The 23216-nt window shown below is 46.9% G+C and overlaps 1 protein-coding gene across 5 annotated transcripts in view; it reads right to left on the bottom strand.

Annotated features, from left to right (window-relative positions):
- sorcs2 (sortilin-related VPS10 domain containing receptor 2) overlaps positions 1-23216 on the bottom strand; it is a 963142-nt gene that overhangs the window by 177862 nt on the left and 762064 nt on the right. For all 5 annotated transcript variants that reach the window (XM_072495949.1, XM_072495950.1, XM_072495951.1 and 2 more), the window contains exon 10: positions 12217-12363. In XM_072495949.1, the coding sequence (XP_072352050.1) occupies positions 12217-12363 (147 nt within the window). The remainder of the gene's footprint in view (positions 1-12216; positions 12364-23216) is intronic.

The raw sequence follows: 23216 nt of genomic DNA, 5'->3' as shown, positions 1-23216 counted from the left end.
TGTCCTCCCTCACCTCTGCGCTGCCACGCTACTGGGATTGGATTTCCAATGTAACCTCCAGAGCTTAACCATTAAATTTGGTGGCCCTATACCCCTCCTCACTGTCTGCAGCCTCGCGACCCTCAAGGTCGACCCGACTTCCCTTTTTGCGAACCTCACCCCGGATTGCAAACCCGTTGCCACCAGGAGCAGACGGTACAGTGCCCAGGACCGGACCTTCATTAGGTCGGAAGTCCAGCGGCTACTGAAGGAAGGTATTATCGAGGCTAGCAACAGCCCCTGGAGAGCTCAAGTAGTGGTTGTAAAGAAGCACAGGATGGTCATCGATTATAGTCAGACCATCAACAGTTATATGCAGCGTACCCTCTCCCCCGCATATCTGGTTTGGTCAATCAGATTGCACAATACAAGATCTTTTCCACGGTGGACCTCAAATCCGCCAACCACCAGCTCCCCATCCGCCCGGGCGACCGCAAGTACACTGCATTCGAAGCAGATGGGCGGCTCTACCACTTCCTAAGGGTTCCCTTCGGTGTCACAAATGGAGTCTCGGTCTTCCAATGGGAGATGGACCGAATGGTTGACCGGTATGGTTTGTGGGCCACGTTCCCGCACCAAGACAACGTCACCATCTGCGGCCACGACCAGCAGAACCACGACACCACCCTCCGCAAATTCCTCCATACCGCAAAAATCCTTAATCTAACCTACAACAAGGACAAATGAGTGTTCAACACCGACCGTCTAGCCATCCTCGGCTACGTAGTGCATGATGGAGTTATAGGCCTAGATCCCGAACGCATGCGCCAACTCATGGAGTTTCCCCTCCCCCACTGCTCCAAGGCCCTGAAATGCTGCCTGGGACTTTTTTCATATTATGCCCAGTGGGTCCCCAATTCTACGGACAAGGCCCGCCCACTAATCCAATCCTCGGTTTTCCCCGTCGGCAGAGACCCACCAGGCCTTCAGCCGTATAAAGGCGGACATCGCAAAGGCCACGATGCACGCAATCGATGAATCCCTTCCCTTCCAAGTCGAGAGCGACGCGTCTGACGCAGCTCTGGCGGCCACCCTCAATCAAGTGGGCAGGCCCGTGGCATTCTTCTCACGCCCCCTCCATTCTTCAGAAATCCGCCATTCCTCCATTGAAAAGGAGGCCCATGCCATAGTAGAAGCTGTGCGGCACTGGAGGCATTACCTGGCCGGCAGGAGATTCACTCTCCTCACTGACCAATGGTCGGTAGCTTTCATGTTCGATAATGCACAAAGAACAAGACAAAGAACGATAATATCTTACGGTGGAGGATCGAGCTCTCCACCTACAAATATGAGATCTTGTATCGTCCCGGGAAGCTAAACGAGCCTCCTGATGCCCAATCCCGCGGCACATGTGCCAACGCACAAGTGGGCCGACTTCGGGCCCTCCATGAGGACCTCTGCCACCCGAGGGTCACTCGATTCTTCTATTTTATCAAGACCCGCAACCTGCCCTACTCCCTCGAGGAGGTCAGGACCGCCACCAGGAACTGCCAAAGCTGCGCGGAGTGCAAGCAGCACTTCTACAGGCCAGAGAAAGTGCACCTGATAAAGGCTTCCCATCCCTTTGAACGCCTCAGTATGGACTTCAAAGGGCCCCTCCCCCGACAGCAACACGTACTTCCTGAACGTGATGAACGAGTACTCCCGGTTCCCATTCGCCATCCCCTGCCCCAACATGACCGCAGCCACTGTCATAAAAGCCCTCCACAGTATCTTTACCCTGTTCGGTTTCCCCGCCAAATCCCTCCCCCCCCCCCCCCCACCCTCCCGGACTCTTTTTTTTAAACGGGGGGGGGGGGGGAGTGTGGTAGTCGGTATTAGAGGTATTACGGTACCTAGGTTGAGGCTGTAAGATCATTGGTGTGGGAGGTACCTGAGACAGGAAGATCATTGGTGAAGCCTGCCTGCTGGTTCCGCCCAGTAAGATGGAGTACAAGAGTCTGTGTCTCCCGAGCAGCTGCTGGGGGAAACATCTAGTCCAATAAAGCCTTCAATTGTCATCCAATCTCGCTTCTGGAGTCATTGATTGAGCATCACACTGGCAGCTGGTTTCTCAGGTTATCGAGGCCATCAGTAAGGAGCAAGAGTACAATCCAACTATTTTAGAGGCCATGTTCATGTTGAAGAAAGATGGTGACGCAAGCCACAATTGCTTCCACCACGTTGGTTCAGACATGTTACAGCTGCACAAAATGGCAAGATCGAGAAGGAGCCGGATGAGACTAACCAACCCGTTGATGAGGCATGTTTCACTCGTCTGTGGGAAGCTGGCAGAAGATTCCAGCAGAGACGACCATGGAAACTTGCACGGAGTTAGACAATGCCCTCATGGTTGAACAGACAGATGATGCAATTGTAGATCCAGTACATTCGTCAGCTGAGGAGCCAGAGGACCGTAAGAAATGGTGATCACCTGCCCGCAAGTTTCCCTGGCTGATGCTTCAACAGCCATAGACATGCTCCAGGATTTCATACAGCAGCATGAAAACACCAAAAACATGTTTGACTGCAATGACAACACAATGGATTATATTGTGCTTGTCCAAAAGCTGCGTGTTAAGCTGCAAAAGATTGTGGAGGTTTTTCCAGAGCCACTTTCAACATTTCTTAATGCAAAGCTCTGGCCTTTTTCAAGGTCAGGCCATTGTGAGGTGTGGACAACTTGAATTAAAAGACTTTCACATATTTACTCCTTTACTGATTTTCGTTTGAATCTTTTGTTTTTGACATAGACTAAGCTTGTAAGCATACCGGTTACATTACAGTGAACTCATGTGAGAATGGGGCCTCTGCTACTCTCACAACACTCTGCTTAATACAAATTTGAAAGTGGATTCCCTGGGGTATGGCTCATTGGGATTTTACTGTAGATGGTAAATAGCTAATGTCCAGTCCTGATCCTTACACCACCCCATTAATTACAGCCTGGAAAAAGAAAAATGAACCCTTTCTTTCTATTCTGTTTTCTATCCTCGAACCAATCCTTTATCCATGTTGATGTCTTACTCCCCACATAACAAACTTTCATGAGCACCATATCAAATATCTTTTGAAAATCCATGTATACCATGTCCACTGCTTTCCCTTCCTGGATCCTGCTTACATTCTCAAAAAAACAAACGGGCTTGTCAAATTTCCTGTCATAAAACTATATTAACGCTGCCCCCTCATATTTTAGATTTCTAAGTGCCCTGTTACCATTTCCTGGCTCATGGAATCCAAAATTGTTCTGACAACTGATATCAGGTTAATTGGCCTTTTTTCCCAGTTTACTCTCTCCCTCTTTTCTTCATTCGTAATGCTACACTTACTACCTGCCAATCCACTGGAACCATTCCAGAATTGAGGGACTTTTGAGAGATCACAACCATGCAAACTGCAGCCATCATTTTACAACCCTGGGATGTGGTTCCAGCAGGGCTATGGGTTTGACAACTTTCAGTCCATTAAATTCTTCAGTAAACTTTTTTTTACTGTTGCTCTGTCTTTCTTTCTCTGTAGCCTGAAAGAAGACCAATTTTTTCTAAGATACCTGGAACTTGGGACACCCAACTCAGGGGGACGTCTGAGTCCAGAAGGCAATCAGGTTTCAAGCAAGAAAACGTGCAGGGCCTGGTGCACGATATTCATCCGAATGAACAACCTGATGAAGATGTTGAAGAAGTACATTCTCAGATGGCTGATGCTTTTATTGCTGGTGTGGTGAGTGTTGCATGTACCTACCACGTCACCGCAGGTCAAACATGCTGGAAATCGAGGATGTTCAACTGCGCATTGAGCACCAGTGGAATGTGTGGATGTCAGGATTTGGTTCCAGTGAGATTAGCTCATATGGGAGGGCCTTTCACAGCTGCGGCTTGGACAGAGAATGGCACTGATACGTGGAACAACCAACAAGTAACACATTGCTGAACAGATAATTTCTATGACAATCCAGACATGATGAAACATTCTCAGGATTATCCTCTATTTCTGTTGAGTAACCTGCAAGAGATGATGCCATGCGTTTGGTTTTCTTTGTGAAAGTAAGTTGATACAGCTTTGTGTTGGTACCATACAGAATGGTGAGAGTCTCTTATTGTTTAATGGTTAGTGTGATATGTGCAATGTTACATTGTTGATTTCCAAATCTTTGTTAATGTTAACCTTTTTAATAAACAAAATATTCTCAAGTGGCATCTCATTATTGTATTGCATTTCATCATTTCAATCAAACTTTGAAGGCTGAACAGTTTGTCTGAACTCTAGAAGTGTTAGCACCTTAGAGGCAACAGCCAACAATCAAACACTCGAGAGCTGGATTTCAGCACTGGGTATATACTCGCAACCATAGGGTAAGTGTATAGATCAGGGGAGGGCACCTGAGCACGGTCTCCCCAATGTTTCCGGCTGGGGTCTACGGGCTCCTGCTGTAGCCAGGGGTGAGTGCACAGAACGGAGTCCTCCAATAAAAATGGCTCAGTGGATGGCGCTCTGAGAGAAGGCGGGATACATAAGGGTGGGGGAGGCTTGTGGAGTTTAAGGGTCCCAGGGTGGAAGTCCTAACTGATTGTCGGTCTTTCTCCTTCTCCAATTCTTACAGATATACAAAACATGGCTAGTTTTGTCGATTCCACAGAGGTTGCCCTCGCGGTGCTGGTGACAGCCGAGTTGGCCTGACACTGGAGAAGGTGGCAGCAGTGTCGACACAGGCTGGAGGCGGCACCCAATGTGCAGGGCCTCCCATCAGGCCAAGAAAGAACCCAGAGTGGGAGGCCAGCGATGGCCCATGGTGTACAGGCATTGTTGACCTTTCAAGGAGATAGTGGACAGAATGTGCTGCAGGAGACTCGGTCTCAACAAAGAGACAGTGTGGCACCTGTGCCATGTCCTCGCAGACTTGGCACCAAGTGGAGGAGGAGGACACACCCACTCCTGGTGGCCATGGAGATCACTGCAGCCCTGAGCCTCGATACAATCGGTTCCTTCCAGGGGTTGAACGGGGACTTGTGTGGCATTTTCCAAGTGCACCCGTGAGATCACAGATTCTCTGTACGCCCGGGCATCGGACTATATCAACTTTGAGCTGGACCAGGCCTACCATGATACCCGGGCTGCAGAATTCTCCACCATCACAGAGTTGTCCAGGGGTAATAGATGGCACGCATGTCACCTTGCACTCACCTGGGCTCCATTCCTTGAATGTTCAACCCGTGTGTGCCCACCGCCTCCGGATCATGCACATGTGCGCTTGTTTCCCAGGAAGTGTGCATGTCAGCTACATCCTGGGAAACTTGGAGATCTCCGGTGCCTTTGAGGACCACCACAGGATGATGGGATGGCTCTCAGAGAATCAGGGATACCCGCTGATGTCCTGACTGATGATGCCGTTGTGTGGTGCTCACTAGATTGTGCCCCAGAAGGCTGTCCACTAATGTCATCCACCAAGGTGTGGGTCTCTGTGCTTGTGGAAGGTAGGGGTGATAGCTGTGACTCGTCGCTGGTGGTCTCCTTGGGTGGGTGGGGACGGCACGCTTGATGGGTCGTGGAGGTCTATAGCAGGTGGCATGTGTGGACATTGCACCTGGTCTTAAAGTGGTTGTGCTGGTGGGTGCCAGTGGGTTCTGAGGAACAAGCACTAAGATTGGATGTGGGGAGGGTGCAAGGTGTCAGCCAGTGATTTGGAGGGGGGAATTGAGGAGTGGCAGGCAAAACCAATGCCAGGAGAGAGATGGCAATTTCCCTTTGCAGCTCGATGGAGGTCATTGGTCTTCTTCCTACACTGGACATGGTCCTCCTTGTCATGCTGCCCACACTGACAACCATTGCTACTGCCTCCCAGATGGCATTGGTGACCCTGTTACTGGTCCTCCAACCCCTTCAGGAGAACAGGATGTCTCGTATCTCATCCACAGCGTCGAGAAGCCTGGCCAGGTCAACATCCCCAAAGCACGGAGCTGTGCTGTGTGTTGACTGTGAGTGAGTGGTGAGGGAGCGTTTAAAAGCAGCTCCCCTTGTTAGCAGTGAGACGCTGAGGCGCAAGTCTGGCGAATCAGACAGCGAGAGAGACAATAATGGTGAGAAACTCGTGGGGGATCATTTCCGGCACTAAATGCCTTTAAATACGGGCTGTGATCTCACCAACGCGGCCAACGAGAAACACCCTGTCAAATGATACTTAGAGATTTTTCCATTAAATCGCGCCCCTAGACTTGAATGAAATAGAGTGGTTTTGACAATATGTGAAGCTAAGTACTATAAATTGTTGTGGCTAAATCCATGATCTACTCTCTAAAGGAACTCTAAAATTATATTAGCAAAACTGACACACTCATGGGCAATATATTGGTAGAGAAAATAAATTCATTCCCCTTAACATGGAGGCACGTTAGTGCAGTCTTAAACTCCAGTTACTTCTGACATAAGCAGCATGATGAGGAGATACAGAAGAGAGCATCATTTGTGATTGAATTTAGCCATATCGTGATTCTGCTCTCTTGTAGTCCAATTTAGAATATTTTGAAATAACATTTTCACAATCTATCGATGATAAGAAGTGGCAAAAGAAGAATCTGATGCCAAAGTGTTCAAATGCACATTGCAAAATCTAGTCAATTTACTTAATTTTCCTTCTGCGTAAACAATCAGCTCTAATTTTCTATCCACAAATAGTAAGTGGTAAGTGCATCTTATGTCAGTAAACATTTGATTATAATAATAGAGTTCAGCTGGAAACATTTAAATGGAATCTAAATGATAAAAAATATTTAAAAGTAACTTTGAGCCAAATTCTAAAAATAACACGTCATTTTATTATTCATTCTCAGGATGTGCGTGTTGTTGACATTACAGAGAGCCTATATACAACTGAATTGTTTGGTAAAGCTATTCCAGAGTGCAGTAAAGAAACAGTCATACGGTGTGGGACATGGGCCACACATATACAAGTTTCCTTTCCTAAACATACCTTGCGGTGACATGCCTATAGATAATATTACTCAGCAGTCCCACCAGGAAGTGGCATCAGATATCAGTCAGGTGACATCCGACAACGAGCAGAAGGTTGTAAGGCGTACTCTATGATAACTTGATCTGTGTAAGATTCTGATTGTTACCTTACCACGTGTACATTAATAAATTATCGTTCTGGCTAAGCCACTAGCAGTTCTGTAGAATCATTGCAAGACCAGGGGCGGGATTCTCCCCTACCCAGCGGGGCGGGGGGTCCCAGCGTGATGGAGTGGTGGGAACCACTCCGGCGTCGGGCCGCCCCTCCGCACCTTTAGGGGCCAAGCCCTCACCTTGAGGGGCTAGGCCCACGCCGGAGTGGTGGCGTGGGAGGCCTTTGGCGCCACGCCAGATAGGGCCGAAAGGACTTCGCCGGCCTGCGTAAGTCCACACATGCGCGGGTGCGTCAGCGGCTGCTGACATCATCGCCGTGCAAGCGCAGGGGAGGGGGTCTCTTCTGCCTCCGCCATGGTGAAGACCATGGCGAACGCGGAAGAAAAAGAGTGCCCCCACGGCACAGGCCCGCCCACGGATCGGTGGGCCCCGGTCGCGGGCCAGGCCACCGTGGGGACATCCCCTGGGGCCAGATCGGCCCGCGCCCCCCCCAGGACCCCGGAGCCCGCCCGCGCCGCCTGCTCCCGCTGGTAAGGTAGGTGGTTTAATCCACGCCGGCGGGAGAGGGTTGACAGCGGCAGGTCATCGGTCCATTGCGGGCCGGCGAATCGCCGGGGGTGGGCCTGCCGACCGGCGTGGTGCGATTCCCGCCCCCGCCGAATCTCTGGTGGCGAAGAATTCTGGACACGGTGGGGGCGGGATTCACGCCAGCCCCCGGCGATTCTCCGACCTGGCGGGGGGTCGGAGAATCCCGCCCCAGATCACGGAACAAACCATGGTACCAGAAATGCTGAAGATTTGAGGGTAACGGCGGAAAAGGCGAAGTTAACATCGGCTGAAGAACCGACCTGGTGAACTGTGACCATTGGTGAGTCAACGCAACAAACGATGATGAAGTTAGAGATGGAAAGTTTAAAGGCACCCCACCGGCTTCAATTCTCGGGTAACGTAGAAAAAACTTGCCGTGCTTTTAAGCAGCATTTCAGATTCTATATTATAGCCCTGGACCTGCAGGCACAGTCTGATGAGAGACTTATTGCATTGCTGCTCGGTAGCAGGTCTTCAAGCAACAAAACGATTTAATACCTTCGCCTGTGGCAGCGAAGAAGAGAGCAAGAGCTACGATGGGGCGTTAAAGTACTTTAATCGGTATTGCTCTCTGAAAAATAACAAAGCATGTAAATGTGGCACATTTAGTACGTGTACCCAGAAAGAAAGGCTTCAATCAGAAAGCCATATTAAGATGTGTCATGTGAGTGAGGTGGCTGCACAGCAAACAGCACACTCAGCTCGAAGCATTTTGGAGCCAACATAATGGAAGACGCCAGCGCCATTAGCGCTGTGACATACGTCATAAAGAAATGTGGTCTCCGTGCTGGCGGTCATTGTAAGAGCGCTGTGATGCAGGTCAAAAAGAAACATGGTCTCAGTGCGGGCGGCCATTTTAAGCAGCCGACAGGAGCTGCCATCTTGTGCCAGAAATGTGGCAATCAACATGGCCCATGCAATATCCTCCCTTTGGAAAAGTCTGTTCCAGGTGCGGCCATGTTGGTCATTTTGCGAACAGTGTTTTTTGCGTCCTACAGTGGACCAAATCAGATCAGTTGACGCGGTTGATAAGGTGTCTCCGGACAAAAATTCTTCATCGATCTCATTCCAACCAAGGACCAGAAGATTCCGACCCGCAAAGATGAAAACATAATCTCAAAAAATAACGACATTAGTCAGAACAAACCAGATGGCATCAAAACCAGATGAGAAACAATGGCGTTCTTGAACGACTCATTAGAAAAATGCTAACTCAACATGGGAATGAGTGCCAATCTCCTCAGTTGGTCTGCTTTGCACAGGCTGAACACGCAGCTGAAAGTCGTTGATCGACCGGGACTGCTGATACGCTACGGTACAAGAAAGATTGAGATATTGGGTGAATGTGAGCTTGAAAGCATGACACAACGTACATGTTGTCGTTTTATATTGTGGACATGAAAATCGAGTTCATCATAGGAGCGGATGCATGTGAATCCCTGAGGCTGTACGTGCCAGAAAGCGGGTGGCCAGCCGAGCTCAACAAATCCCAGTGAGATGTGATAGTGCAGTCATTCGATGAGGATTCAGCAGAAGTCCAGGCGGAGGACAACAGAGCAGATGAAACGAAGGAAGAGCCAAAGAGCATTCTGCATTTCTGGTTAACAGTCTTCAAGAAGGTGTATGTACTCAGAGGTATGGTACAGGAATATGATGACCCTGTATTAAAGCATCTACACAATGTAAATGCTAAATGTTCAGAACATGAACGTCTGAGGAGTTTCACCCTGGAGTTTAAGTTCGAGCCTAAAGAGTAATTTACAAATGAGGTGATTACGAAAGCATACCAGATGGAATCGCAACCTGACAAGTTTGGATCTTCATTCCTTGACGAACTAGAAATCATGGGGTGCATGGGCTGCCAGATTGACTGGAAGAAAGGAAAAAACGTCTAATTGAAAACAAGTAAAACTGAGCCGAAGCACAAGGGTCGGAGCACACGCAAAACAGTTACAAAAACTGTACCAAAATGACTCACTCTTTAATTTCTTCAGTCATAGAATTATCATAGAATTTACAGTGCAGAAGGAGGCCATTTGGCCCATCGAGTCTGCACCGGCTCTTGGAAAGAGCACCGTACCCAAAGTCAACACCTCCACCCTATCCCCATCACCCAGTAACCCCACCCAACACTAAGGGCAATTTTGGACACTAAGGGCAATTTATCATGGCCAATCCACCTAACCTGCACATCTTTGGACTGTGGGAGGAAACCGGAGCACCCGGAGGAAACCCACGCACAAACGGGGAGGACATGCAGACTCCGCACAGACAGTGACCCAAGCCGGAATCGAACCTGGGACCCTGGAGCTGTGAAGCAATTGTCCTATCCACAAGGCTACCGTGCTGCCCCTTTTTTTTTTTTAAATGGCATCTGGGTTTCTCGACTCCCCGACACGACCCCCCAAGCCCCAGCCCAAACTCACCTATAATGGAATCCTGGGATCGACCCCTCGCCCAAATGGGGCACCCCAGGACCTGATCCCTATCACACACAAAATGCCAGCTTGGCACATTGGCAGTGCCAGTCTGGCACCACAGCAATGCCCATACCAGTGCCACTGGGCACCTTGGCAGTACCAGGCTGCCACCCTGCCCAGACAGCAAGCACCTGGGAGCCTCCAATCCCCTCAGAGACCCCCATGAGTGCCATTCCATCTGTTCACCATTTGTGGAGACCAGCACTGAACAGTGCTCGCCCAAGATCTAAGTCCTCCTGAAGTTCCACAGCATGGAATGTTAAATAAAAGTTAGGCAGCAAAACTCGATGCTGACTTTGAAATTGGCTGCCTCCTGCGCGAACACATAATTTTGTGTACGATGTTGTATTTTACAGGGGAAAGTATTGCAGAAGATACTGGCTCCGATGATGAATACTACTAAGATATATATGTTGACTTCGAAGATCATGCGGGAAGTAAAGATGTGGAGGGTGAGCCAGATGAAGACGACTATGAAATGTTCGTAAATCTATTTCGCAGCAGTAATGGCGAGCTCGATGAAGGGGCCTGAGAAGTGCTGCTCCGGTGGTTTGGCGGGAATGATGAAGTGGTCACAAAGGACGCCCAGACCGCGCAGGACACTGAGAGGTGCGCGAGCACTGAGATGGTGCACTCCAAAATGAAAAGTGAGATTGCAGTGACACACACCTCGGAGGAACAGCTCTCGATTAAGCTTGTAGCAGAAGACATTGTACCAAGCTTGGAGAATCTTGCTCCAGAGGCACATGGTGAATTGTCTCAGGCCTCTGAAATGTTCCGGTAGTCGACTCCCTGATCCTTGAGGCTTCTCCACCAGACGATAAGATAGAGGAGTTGGCGACTATATCGCTATGTAGCTCGACAGATTCACACATATATACTAGAGCAAAACCAGGATGACCCATCGCCTGGATTGTCAGAGTCATAGAATTCATCGAATCAGAGAATTTACAATGCAAAAGAAGGCCATTCGGCCCATCGAGTCTGCACCGGCCCTTGGAAAGAGCACCCTATTTAAGCACACACCTCCACCCTATCCCCAGATCCCAGTAACCCCACCTAACCCCTTGTTCTCTAAAGGCCAATTTATCATGGCCAATCCACCTAACATTCACATCTTTGGACTGTGGGAGGAAACCGGAGCACCCGGAGGAAACCCACGCAGACACAGGGAGAAAGTGCAAACTCCACACAGGCAGTCACCTAAGGCTGGATTTGAACCCGAGACCCTGGTGCTGTGAGGCAGCAGTGCTAACCACTGTGCCACCCGCCAGGGCCAGAGAACGTTTGTATCATAACTTCCAGTAATGAGGAGCCATTAATCATTGTTCCAACAAGCCAAAAAGGGACAGCACCTGATGTTATAGATGCGACTTCCACCCAGGCACCAGAGAGGGAGGCTCTCCAACCTCCAGTTGAGGGCACAGAATTGGGCATGGCTACAAAATCCCTCGGAAGCACGCCGGTGCCACAGGTCCCAACTGAGGATCCGCACACTTCTACGTACAGGGTGCAGACCAGCACTAAAACAAGGATTGCCAAACCTTAACGTAAAAAGAAAAGTACTCGCCAGATGATCAGTAAAACAAAAAAGAGGACGAGGAGAAGAGTAGGAGAGCTAGCACATCCCACTGATGAAAACAAAAAAGAAGATGTTGATGTTGTGACTGACAAGCCAGAGTCAGAGAACATACAACAAAGCAGCAATCAGCATCATGGGAAGAAGCGGAAAAAGAAAAAGCTGGTGATGCACATGGAGACATCAAGGATATATGCCTTCAAAAAGGCATTGAGTCAAAAGGATATGAAGCAAGAGGCCGGCACTCAAACCAGTCGTCAAAAAGGCTGGCAACAGCCCAAATAATCCAAATTACCTTACCACATGTACATTAATAAATCATCATTCTGGCTAAGTCACAAGCAGTTCTGTAGAATCATTGCAAGACAAGATCATGGAACACAACACACCTCACATTTAAAAACACAGCTTTCTTAATGAGGCACTTACCAGATGACAGTTAGTTGGTTTGCCATTCATGTCAGTGGAAGGCGGAGTCAATAGTTGCCAATCACGGCCCTTGTTATAAGTGATATAGGTCTTCACTTTACTATTCACTTTTTTATTAGCCAAGAAAACCCCTTTAACTCCCTGCACCTTTAAGGCAAAAGAAGGAGGCAAAAGAAGGAAGAAGAAAAAAATATTGAGTAACCATGGGCATAAACAAATTTATACAGTTTCCCAACTTGGGGCTATGTTTGAATAATTGCTTTAAAATTCCCACAAAGCCAAAATGTCAGGTTGATTAATATACAGTCAAGATAATCAAAGCAGCTTTCCGATTCTGACAAAAATTTCTGCTTCTCAAAACAAAGCCAGATATGTCATTAAAAAACTGGATCGAGTAGACTGAGTTGTGAAAATCTATTAAGAGCTGATGGATGAAAGACATGCACACATCAGGCACTATTGCAGTGTAATTTGTCCCTGTTGGTAATAGACCCTTGAGTAACAGATTGCTTTGCTAATTGCAATATACACCGTCATTCATCCAGGCAGGAAAACACAATCTAAAAATAACACTAATGTTGGTTTCCTTGGTTATTTCAGGCCTTTCATTAATTTTCCAGGGCATCATTTATCCATAATTGTGTGTTTTATACGTATAAATATTGTATTTAAATATACGTACATACACGCATATACACACAATATAATTGCTCCTTTTTAAATGAAAGTAGTGAGTTCTGGTCTTGGATCTTTATTATTGGATCTGTTTTAATCTTTCTGCATCGCAAGTCATTCTTTGACAAGAGATGTGTTAGGTAACACACTCAGGACCCAGCACCAATGATGCTTCCATGTACTATTGTGGAAAACTGTACTGAGAGCGCAGGTGGGTGGTCGCAGGGTGGGGAATATCAGGAAGAGGGGGGTCGGCAAGAGTCCAATGCGAGGATTGGCCTGGGCATTCAAAATGGTCACGCAGAACTTAGAAGAGGTTTTATTTCTTCTTTTTCTGATCAATTATTATCGTAACCTTGGCAAAACCATCCAAATATAGCAATTTAAATTGCGTTTCCGGATGGCTCGCAGAACAGCACAATTGCCCGAGGGAAGTTAGCATTTCTGAACGATAACCGGACAAATGCTTACCTTAGAAGTTCTGAGAGGAATTCCCTAGCGCATCTTTGGTGTGAGTAGCCAGAATATTACAGGCTTTAGACTTAATGTTTCAGGTCGGTGACTTTTCCTCAGGGAGTTCTGATGAGAGTTCATCGACCTAAAACATTAACTCTTGTTTTTCTCCACAGATGCTAGTCGATTTGCTGGGTATTCCCAGCATGTTTTATTTTAATTTCAGACTTCCAGCATCTGCAGTATTTTGCTTTGTTTCATCCTACTTCCTTGTGATTATCATTCAAAGTGTCTGCGTGGGTTTCCTCCGGGTGTTCCAGTTTACCCCCACAGTCCAAAGATATTCAGGTTAGGTGGAATGTCCATGCCAAATTGCCCATTAGTGCCCAAAGGTTAGGTGGGGTTATGGGGATAGGCCGGGGGGGGGGGGGGGGGGGGGTGCAGGGGTTGGACCTAGGTAGGGTGCTCTTTCAAAAGGTCAATGCAGACTGGATGGACCAAATGGTCTTCTGCTGCACTGAAGGGATTCTATGATTCGAGGATTCAAATTCTGCCAAAAAAAGTGTGCAGATGACAGATCATAAAAATAGTATCCATTTGAAAACTTGAAAAGTAAGTTTTGTTATTCATGACAGTCTTTCATGCAGCAATCCAGCAGTTTCAATGCTAAAACACCATGTCTCAATTAAGAGAAACTGGAATCTCAGTCTAGTTCTAACTGACATGGGTATGAGGAGTTGGTGAGGGTGCTGATAAACATTCACACACTTGAGCCTTCCTCTCCAACTGGAAAGGTTGGAAAGTCTGACCCGTTGATGTTTCCTTGCCCTCTGTGAATCCCACCTCAAGAAGGACATGATTATCCGAGTCTATCAAACCCTTGATAGGCACTCCTGTGGGTATGAACATCACGATGTGGAGATGCCGGCGTTGGGCTGGGGTGAGCACAGTAAGAAGTCTTACAACACCAGGTTAAAGTCCAACAGGTTTGTTTCGAATCACTAGCTTTCGGAGCACTGCTACTTCATCAGGTGAATGAGGAAGGAGCAGTGCTCCGAAAGCTAGTGATTTGAAACAAACCTGTTGGACTTTAACCTGGTGTTGTAACTTCTTACTATGAACATCACAACAGGACAGGGGCTCTCTGGCCCACTGCTATTTCTCATATACTTTTGGCTTCCTAACTATATCAGCTGCAAACACATCAGGTTCCACATGGAGACTGACAACATACAGCTCCAGTTCACCAGCAGCTCGACCGACCCCTCACTTCTTCGGATTTGTCATGCAACTGCCTGCATGGAGAATTATATGACCAGAAAGCTCCCCAATTAAATATTAAAAAGACCAATGTCATTATCTTTGATCCTCACCACCAACTTTAACCCTGTCCCTGGTAACTGTCTGAAGGCAAATCAGACTAGGTCAGGAGAAAGGGAACAGAGATCTGATATGTGGAGTTCTGCCCCCTTTATGTTGTTCTAGGATTTCCACAGCTTCTGTACAGTGTAGAGTAGAACTTGTGTCTGCAGTAGCAACTGCCAGAACACTGTGAAGGCCAGAGAACAGGACATCACCCACTTGTTGAAAGGACATCTATAAGCAAGACCCGTACAATGGAAATGAAAGGGTTGCATTCCCTTGCGAAGGATATAATGACATAAATCTCATCTTCTGTAATAGGCAAACTGGATTTTCCTGAAGGTTGTGTGATTTTATTGATCTTTGTGTGGGGCGGGGGAGACACAGAATATCTTTGGCTAGAGCTAAGGACCAAGAAAAGGTGTAATTACATTTCTCAGTCTAGTCGAGAAGCAACATCTAGTGGGAAGGATGTAGAGGAACAAATTTGCAAGGAAACTACGAGAGGTGCAAGTTTCTAGTGTGTGTCCAGGAAAATTGTCTACAGCACTATATTTCCAGTCCAACAAGAAATGAAGCATTGCTGACCTGGTTCTTGGATGAATGAGGTGAGGTAAGTAGATCAAGTGTCAGTAAGGGAACACAATGATAATAATCTAATAATCTTTATTAACATCACAAGTAGGCTTACATTAACACTGCAATAATGTTATTGTGAAAATCCCCTCGTCACCACACTCCGGCGCCTGTTCGGGTACACAGAGGGAGAATTCAGAATGTCCAATTCACCTAACAGCACGCCTTGCGGGACTTGTGGGAGGAAACTAGAGCACCCGGAGAAAACCCATGCTGACATGGGGAGAATGCACAGATTCCACCGAGACAGTGACCCAAGCAGGAATCGAGCTTGGGACCCTAGCGCTTTGAAGCAACTATGCCGCTCCTTGTGCTACAGTTTTTATTGTCTCATATTGGCTATGGAAACAAACAAGGAACAATCCAAAGCAAGAATAATTAACTGGGGGAAAGTCAATTTCAACTGGGTAAAAATGGGTCTGGGCAGAAGACGTGGATACAGTCCTCAGTGAATATTTTGTGTCAGTCTTCACAATGGGAAAGGACGATGCAGGTGTAGACATTAGGGTGGAGGACTGTGAAATATTAGAGGAAACTAACGAAGAGAGAGGAGGTACGAGCATGTTTAGTAGCCTTAAAGTGACTAAATCTGCAGGCTCGGATCAGTTGAATCCCAGGCTGTTGAGGGAGGAAGGGGAGCAGATATCAGAGGGACGAGCAGTAATCTTTAAATCCTCTCTGGCCACAGGTGAGTGCCAGAGGCCTGTAGGACGGCAAACATTGTTCCTTAATTAAAAAAGGGAGGTAGGGATAGATCAGGAAATTATAGATCAATCAGTTGAACTTTGGTGGTGGGAAAGTTTTGCAGGTTAGGTGGATTGGCCATGCTAAATTGCCCCTTAATGTCCAAAAGGTTAGGTGGGGTTATTGGGTTACAGTGATACAGTGGAGGCGTGGCTTTCAGTAGGGTGCTCTTTCCAATGGCCAGTGCGGACTCGATGGGCCGAATGGCCATAAGGTTCCTCATGGCAGACTGTGCAAGAAAGTAAGAGTCCATAGGATCCAAGGCAAAATGGCACAATTAGTCCAAAATTGGCTGAGAGGCAGGAAGCAGAGGGTGATGGTAGAGAGACGTTTCTGTAACTGGAAGTCTGTATACAGTGGGGTTCCTTAAGGCCTGGTGCTGGGGCCCTTGCCATTTGTAGTGGATATTAATGATTTTGACTTAAATGTAATAGAAAAGATTTTATTGAAGCATTTGTAATTTTCACAGTTTAACACATTCACATCTCTTAAACAACCACGCGGGCCGACACATGTAGAAAAAAAGAAAAAAAACAACCTAAAGAACAACACCCTACTCCTCTCGCTCTATTCCCTAGCTACCCATAAACTGTATTCTCTGTCCTGTTGTAATATTGCCATGCCTCCTGTTTTCTTCGCCCCCCTTTTCCCTCCCCCCCCCCTTACTGCTGACGTTCAATTTTCCTTGAAGTAGTCTATGAACGGCTACCATCTCAGGGCGAACCCTTGAATTGATCCTCTCAAAGCAAATTTAATTTTCTCCAGACTGAGAAACCTTGCCACATCGCTGACCCACACTCCTGACTTTGGGGGCTCCGAGTCCCTCTATCCCAGCAAAATCCGTCTCTGGGCCACCAGGAAGGAGAAGGTCAGAACATCGGCCTCCCTCCCCACTTGGCCCCCGGATCCTCCGATACCCCAAATATTGCCAATCCTGGACTCGGAGTTACCCTTTCTTCCAAGACCTCTGACATAACGTCCACAAATTTCTGCCAGAAACCCCTCAATTTTGGACATGCCCAAAATATATGTACATGGTTTGCCGGGCTACCCCCAACCGCCACCTCCTCAAAAACCTGCTCACCCAGGCTGCATTCATATGGGTCCTGTGGACCACCTTGAACTGGATCAAGCTAAGTCTGGCACACGACGAGGATGAATTGACTCTCTTTAGGGCTTTTTCCCACAGCTCGAATTCTATCTCCCCACCCAGCTCTTCTTCCCACTTCCTCTTCAACTTCCTGATAGGGGCCCATCCCACCCCATCAACTCCTTGTATATCTCCGAGACCCTCCCCTCTCCAACCTCTGTTTTTGACATCACCTTATCTTGTAACCCCCTCAGGAGGAGTCGAGGGAAGCCAGGACCCTGCCTCCGGACAAAATCCCGTACCTGGAGGTACCGAAACCCGTTCCCGCCCAGCAACTCAAACTCCTCCAAGGTAGGGAAACCCTCCTGAATGAATAGGTCCCCAAATCTCTCAATCCCTGCCCACCGCCATCCCTTATAGCCCCCATCTAGCCCCCCCCTCCCCCCACCCCCCGGGGCAAACTGGCGGTTGTTACATTCAACTTAAATATAGGCCGTATGATCAAGAAGTTTGCAGATTACATGAAAATTGATAGGGTGGTAAGTAGTGAGTAGGATAGGTGTAGACTGCAGGATGATATCAATGGACTGGTCAGGTGGGCAGAGCAGTGGCAAATAGAGTTCAACCTGGAAAAGTGTGAGGTAATGTACTTGGGGAGGGCTAGCAAGGCAAAGGATTACACGATGAATGGTGGAACCCTGGAAAGTACTGAAGATCAGTGGGGCCTTGAAATGCATATCCACAGATCCCAGAAGGTGGCAGGACAGGTAGAAAAAGTGCTTAAGAAGGCATATGGGATATTAGCTTTTAATAGCCACAGAGAATACAGAGTAGGGGGATCATGCTGGAATCGTATAAAACACTGATTCGGCCGCAACTGGAGTGCTGTGTATATTTCTGGTCACCGCATTATAGGAAGGATGTGATGCATAGGAGAGATTGCAGAGGGGATTCACGAGGATGTTGCCTGGGCTGGAGCATGTCAGCTAAGAGGAAAAATTGGAAAGGTGGGCTGTTTTCCTTGGAGCAGCGAAGGGTGAGAAGGGACTTGATAGAGGTGTATAAGATTATGAGGGGCATGTATATGGGGTGGATACGAAGGAACTTTTTCCATAGTAGAGGGGTCAATAATCAGGAGGCATAGATCTAAAAAGGAAAAATTGTTTTCACCCAGACGGTGGTGGGAGCCTTAAACTCACTGAAAGGGTGTCTGAGTGAGAAACTCTTGTAATATTTAAGTATTTGGATATTCATTTGTGCTGCCATAACCACCAGGGCCATGGGCCAAGTGCTGGAAATTGGGATTAGTGTAGACTGATCTTTGTTGACTCACATGGACACAATGTGCCGAATGGTCTCCACCTGAGTTGTAAATGCCCATGAATCTGTCTGTGGATTAGTGTTGTCAGGCAAAACACTAAGATAGTTAGTGTTTAGACACTAAAGAGAAGATAGTTCAAGCATAGTCAAGGTATATTCCCATGAAGGGGAAAGGAAGGGGAAACAAATTCAGAGCTTCCTGAATGACAAACGAAATAGAGATTAAGGTCAAGATGAAAACGTGTGGGTGGCACAGTGGGTAGCACTGCTGCCTCACGGCGCCGAGGATCCGGGTTCGATCCCTGCCCAGGGTCACTGTCCGTGTGGAGTTGGCGCATTCTCCCCGTGTCTGCATGGATTTCACCCCCACAACCCAAAGATGTTCATCGTAGGTGGACACACTAAATTGCCCCTTTATTAGAAAAAAATTATTAGGTACTTCAAATTTATATTAAAAAAGAAAAAGAGGGCTTATGACAGCTGTCAGGTGGATCAGACAAACAAGAACTATGCTAAATATAGAAAGTTCAGAGGGTAGGTTAAAAAAAAAGAGAGTAAAGAGAGAATGAAAAAAGACTGGCTTCTAACATAAGAAAGAATACCTAAGTTTTCTGTAGGCATATAAATAGTAAAAAAAAGTATTAACAGGAGTGGGGACTCCCTCTGTCACTGGCAGGTCGGGTACAGGCGGTTAAAATGAATGTAGTGCCGCAATTCCTGTTTATCTTTCAATGCCTGCCGATTTTCCTGCCAAAGGCATTTTTTTTAGAGAGATTACATCGTTCATATGGGGAGGGAAGGTGGCCAGAATTAAAAAGGTGCTACTATAGTGAGGAAGGCAGGCAGGGGGTTTGGGTCTTCCGAACCTGATGTATTATTACTTGGCGGCGAATGTGGAGAAGGTAAGGAGCTGGGTCAGTGGGGCTGACTCCCAATGGATCAGAATGGAGCAGAGTTTGGGTAGGGGGTCGGGATTGAAGGGCGACAGCGCCGCTCCCGACGGCCCCGGGGAGATACTCAGGAAGTCCGGTAGTAATAGCTTCGTTGAGAATTTGGAGGCAGTTTTGACAGCACTTCGGGTTGGGGGGCAGCGTCAAGGGAAATGCCGATTCGGGGGAACCATAGATTTGAGCCAGGGAAGTGGGATGGAAATATTCGGAGATGGAGGAGAAAGCAATTAGGACACTAAAAGATTTGGTTCTTGGGGCTCATTTTGCGGGATTGAAGGAGCTGGGAGCGAAGTATGGGCAGGACCGGGGGAAATATTTAGATACATGCAGGTTCGAGACTTTGCCTGAAAGGAGATACTGAGCTTCCCAGTAGAGCCGGCTTCCACATTGCTGGAGGAGGAGCTGACGACAGGTGGGCTGGAGAAGGGGGTAGTATCGGCGGTTTACGGGGCTATTTTGGAGGAGGAGATGGCGCCACTAGAAGGGATCAAGGCGAAGTGGGAGGAAGAATTGGGAGAGGGTCTGGAGGAGGGGTTCTGGTGTGAGGTGCTCCAGAGAGTGAATGCCTCCACCTCCGTGTGCGAGATTGGGGCTGATACAGCTGAAGGTGGTGTATAGAGTGCACCTTAAAAGGGCGAGGATGAGCCGGCTCTTTGAGCGGGTAGAAGATGTATGTGAACGCCCAGCTAACCACGTTCATATGTTTTGGTCCTGTCCAAAGCTGGAGGATTACTGGAAGGAGGTGTTCAGGGTAATCTCTAAAGTGGTGCACGTGAAACTGGACCCGGGCCCTCGGGAGACCATATTCGGGGTGTCGGACCAGCCGGGGTTGGAAACGGGCGCGGAAGCAGATGTTGTAGCCTTCATCTCGTTGATTGCCCGAAGGCAGATCCTGTTAGGGTGGAGATCAACCTCTCCACCCTGTGCCCTGGCGTGGCAGGGGGACCTGCTGGAATTCTTGACGCTTGAAAGGGTCAAATTTGAACTGAGAGGAAGGATGGAGGGGTTCTACAATTCATGGGCGTTACTCATTATGCACTTTCGAGAATTGGATCACATCCAACATTAGGGTGGTTGGAGGCTGGGAGTGTTGGGGGAGGGGACTGTATGTGTTAATGGTGACTATGGGTGATTCCTGATTCCTTTTTGTCATTTGTTTATGTTAACATGCGGGCTAATATTTGGGGGTTTGGTGGGAGGATGCGATCGTTGTTATTGATATGGGGATTGACATTACATTCGTTACTGATTATCGTTTATTGTTGGGTGTAAATTTCGGAGAAAATGTGAAAAAGGAGAATAAAAAAATATTTTTTTAAAAAAACAGGAGTGGGGATGATTAAGGACCAAAAAGGAGAACAAAGCAAAGTGCATAGCTGAAGTATTAAATTCACACTTTGCATCTGTCTTTATCAAGCAAAATGCTGCTGCCCAAATTATGGTGAGAGGAGAATTCAGACACTTGAAGTATTTAAAATTGCTGAGGAATGAGATACTTGATAGACACATGTTAGGATCCCGGACAAGAACCCAACAAATTGCAATTTGTAAACTGTGAGGAAAGGATACTTCATCACAGCAGTTGTAATATTGACCAAAAGGTATCGTTCATGTAAAAATAAACTTTAATTTAAACATAGAATCAATCACATTAGCAACAAAGTAATAACTCAACAATCAACAGTTAAAGCAATTCTTAAATAAAAGGAAAAATTGTAACATACTCGCTACATCTGCAGCCATATGTATATTCCAATTACACAACCCAATGTAGTTCAAGGAACACTTATAAATAAAGTTAATATTCAGGTTTACTTGTTTTTCTCTGTGTAAAGACCTTAGAGAGAACCCTTCAGGAGCCAGTCTTGTCAGACCAAAATCCTATGGAAAATTGCAAACTACAGACAGACCTAGTACCACCCCTTAATTACATCATAATGTATTCTTCGGACTCCTCCCGCTATAATGTCCCATGATCTGTTTATCCAGGACTAAGCATCATCCCTCATAAATAGTCTACATCCCAAGGATCTTTCAAAATCAAACCAATGTCTCATTAGCTGTCTATCTGTAAACAAGTAAATGGTTAAAATCAATGACTACCTCACTTTATGACCCCTTAATCATAGCTTTAGTAGACATACTGCTTGTATGTATCTTAAACCAGGGTTTTTAATAACATTACTGCAACAAACATAATATATAACATATAACAATTTCTTATATTCAACATAGCTGCTTGTACTGCTTTAAATTGATAAGGCTCCAGGTTTGAATGAGATGCATCCATGGAAACTGAGGTAAGTGAGTGTGAGAATTGCAGAGGCACTGTCTATAATTTCCTAGATGTCCTTCGACTCAGTGCTAGCCCGGCAATGTAGCACAGTGGTTAGTACTGTTGCCTCACAGTACTAGGGACCCGGGTTCAATTCTGGCCTCAGGTGACTGCGTGTGTGGTGTTCACACTTTCTTCCAGTGTTTGTGTGGGTTTCCTCCGGATGCTCCCGTTGCTTCCCACAGTCCAAAGATGTGCAGGTTAGGCGGATTGGCCATGCTAAATTTCCCCTTGGTATTCAACGGATAGGTACGGTTACTGGGTTACAGGGATAGGTTTGGGGCCCTGGCCTAGGTAGGGTGCACTTTCCAATGGTCGGTGCAGACTCAATGGACCGAATGGCTTTCTTCTGCACTGTATGATACCAGAAAATTGCAAGTGTTCAAAAAAGGGTGTAACGATAAGCCCAGAAACTACAGGCCAGTCAGTTCAAGCCCATTGGTGGGGATGTTTCTAGAAACGATAATTCGGGACAAAATTAATAGTCATTTGGCCAAACACAGTTAATTAAGGAAAGCCAGCATGGATTTTTTAAAGGGCAAATGGTGTTTAATTAATTTGCTATAGTTTCTTGATGAGGTAACAAAGAGAGGGTTGATTATAGTAAATCTGTTGATATGGTGAACATGAACTTGCAAAGAGCATTTAATAAAGTGCCACACAACAGATTTGTGGGCAAAGTTAGAGCTCATAAAATAAAAGGGACAGTAGCAACATGGATACATTATTGGCCGATGACAGGAAATCGAGATTATTGGTTAATGGATCTTTTTTCAGACTGGAGGAAGGTTTGTGATAGAAACCTTGCTTTTCCTAATCTATATAAATGACCTAGAGTTTGGTTGTCCAAGGCTAATGATGCTGACTGACACTGACACACATGGCAGGGGACTCTGACGAGTGGCTGAGGGTTTTCTGACCACCTCTGCCCTAATCCTTGGTCTAGGAGTTCATTGGCTATGCACTAGTGAGTGCCAGCAGGCCTCCCAGTAGTGGTGAATGAAAAGTTGCTGTAGTACTGGAAAAAAACTGGTCAGTAAAAAGAGTAAATCCTGCATGGAAATATGAATGGGATGGGGAAATGGGCTACATTTAGGGAGGAGGCATCTACTGTCTCCTCTATCCCCATTCTCTGAACTCAGGGCCACTATAGACCTATTGTTCATTTCTATATGGCAGCCCATCCTTCTCTTGAAATTTATTTGCAGTGGGTGAAGAAGGGCAAACCAGTGGCATTGAATTCATGGAAAAGAGGCTCGCTGTGTGTCTATGATAAAATGGAGGTAAGTGCAGTGAGCAAGACTAGGCCTTTCTGCATCGATCCTATCATCCTTCTGATAGCACAGACAATCAAGTCCACCTTTTTTCCAGATTTCCAGTTTGATTGCAATCATGTCAGAAATCCCAATGGTTGTGTCTGATCTTAAATGCAGAA

This window comes from Scyliorhinus torazame, chromosome 3 (assembly GCF_047496885.1).
Source record: "Scyliorhinus torazame isolate Kashiwa2021f chromosome 3, sScyTor2.1, whole genome shotgun sequence".
Classification (NCBI taxonomy): Eukaryota; Metazoa; Chordata; class Chondrichthyes; order Carcharhiniformes; family Scyliorhinidae; genus Scyliorhinus; species Scyliorhinus torazame.
Note: the sequence above shows the minus strand (reverse complement) of the source record. Positions and strands in the feature narration are given on the sequence as shown.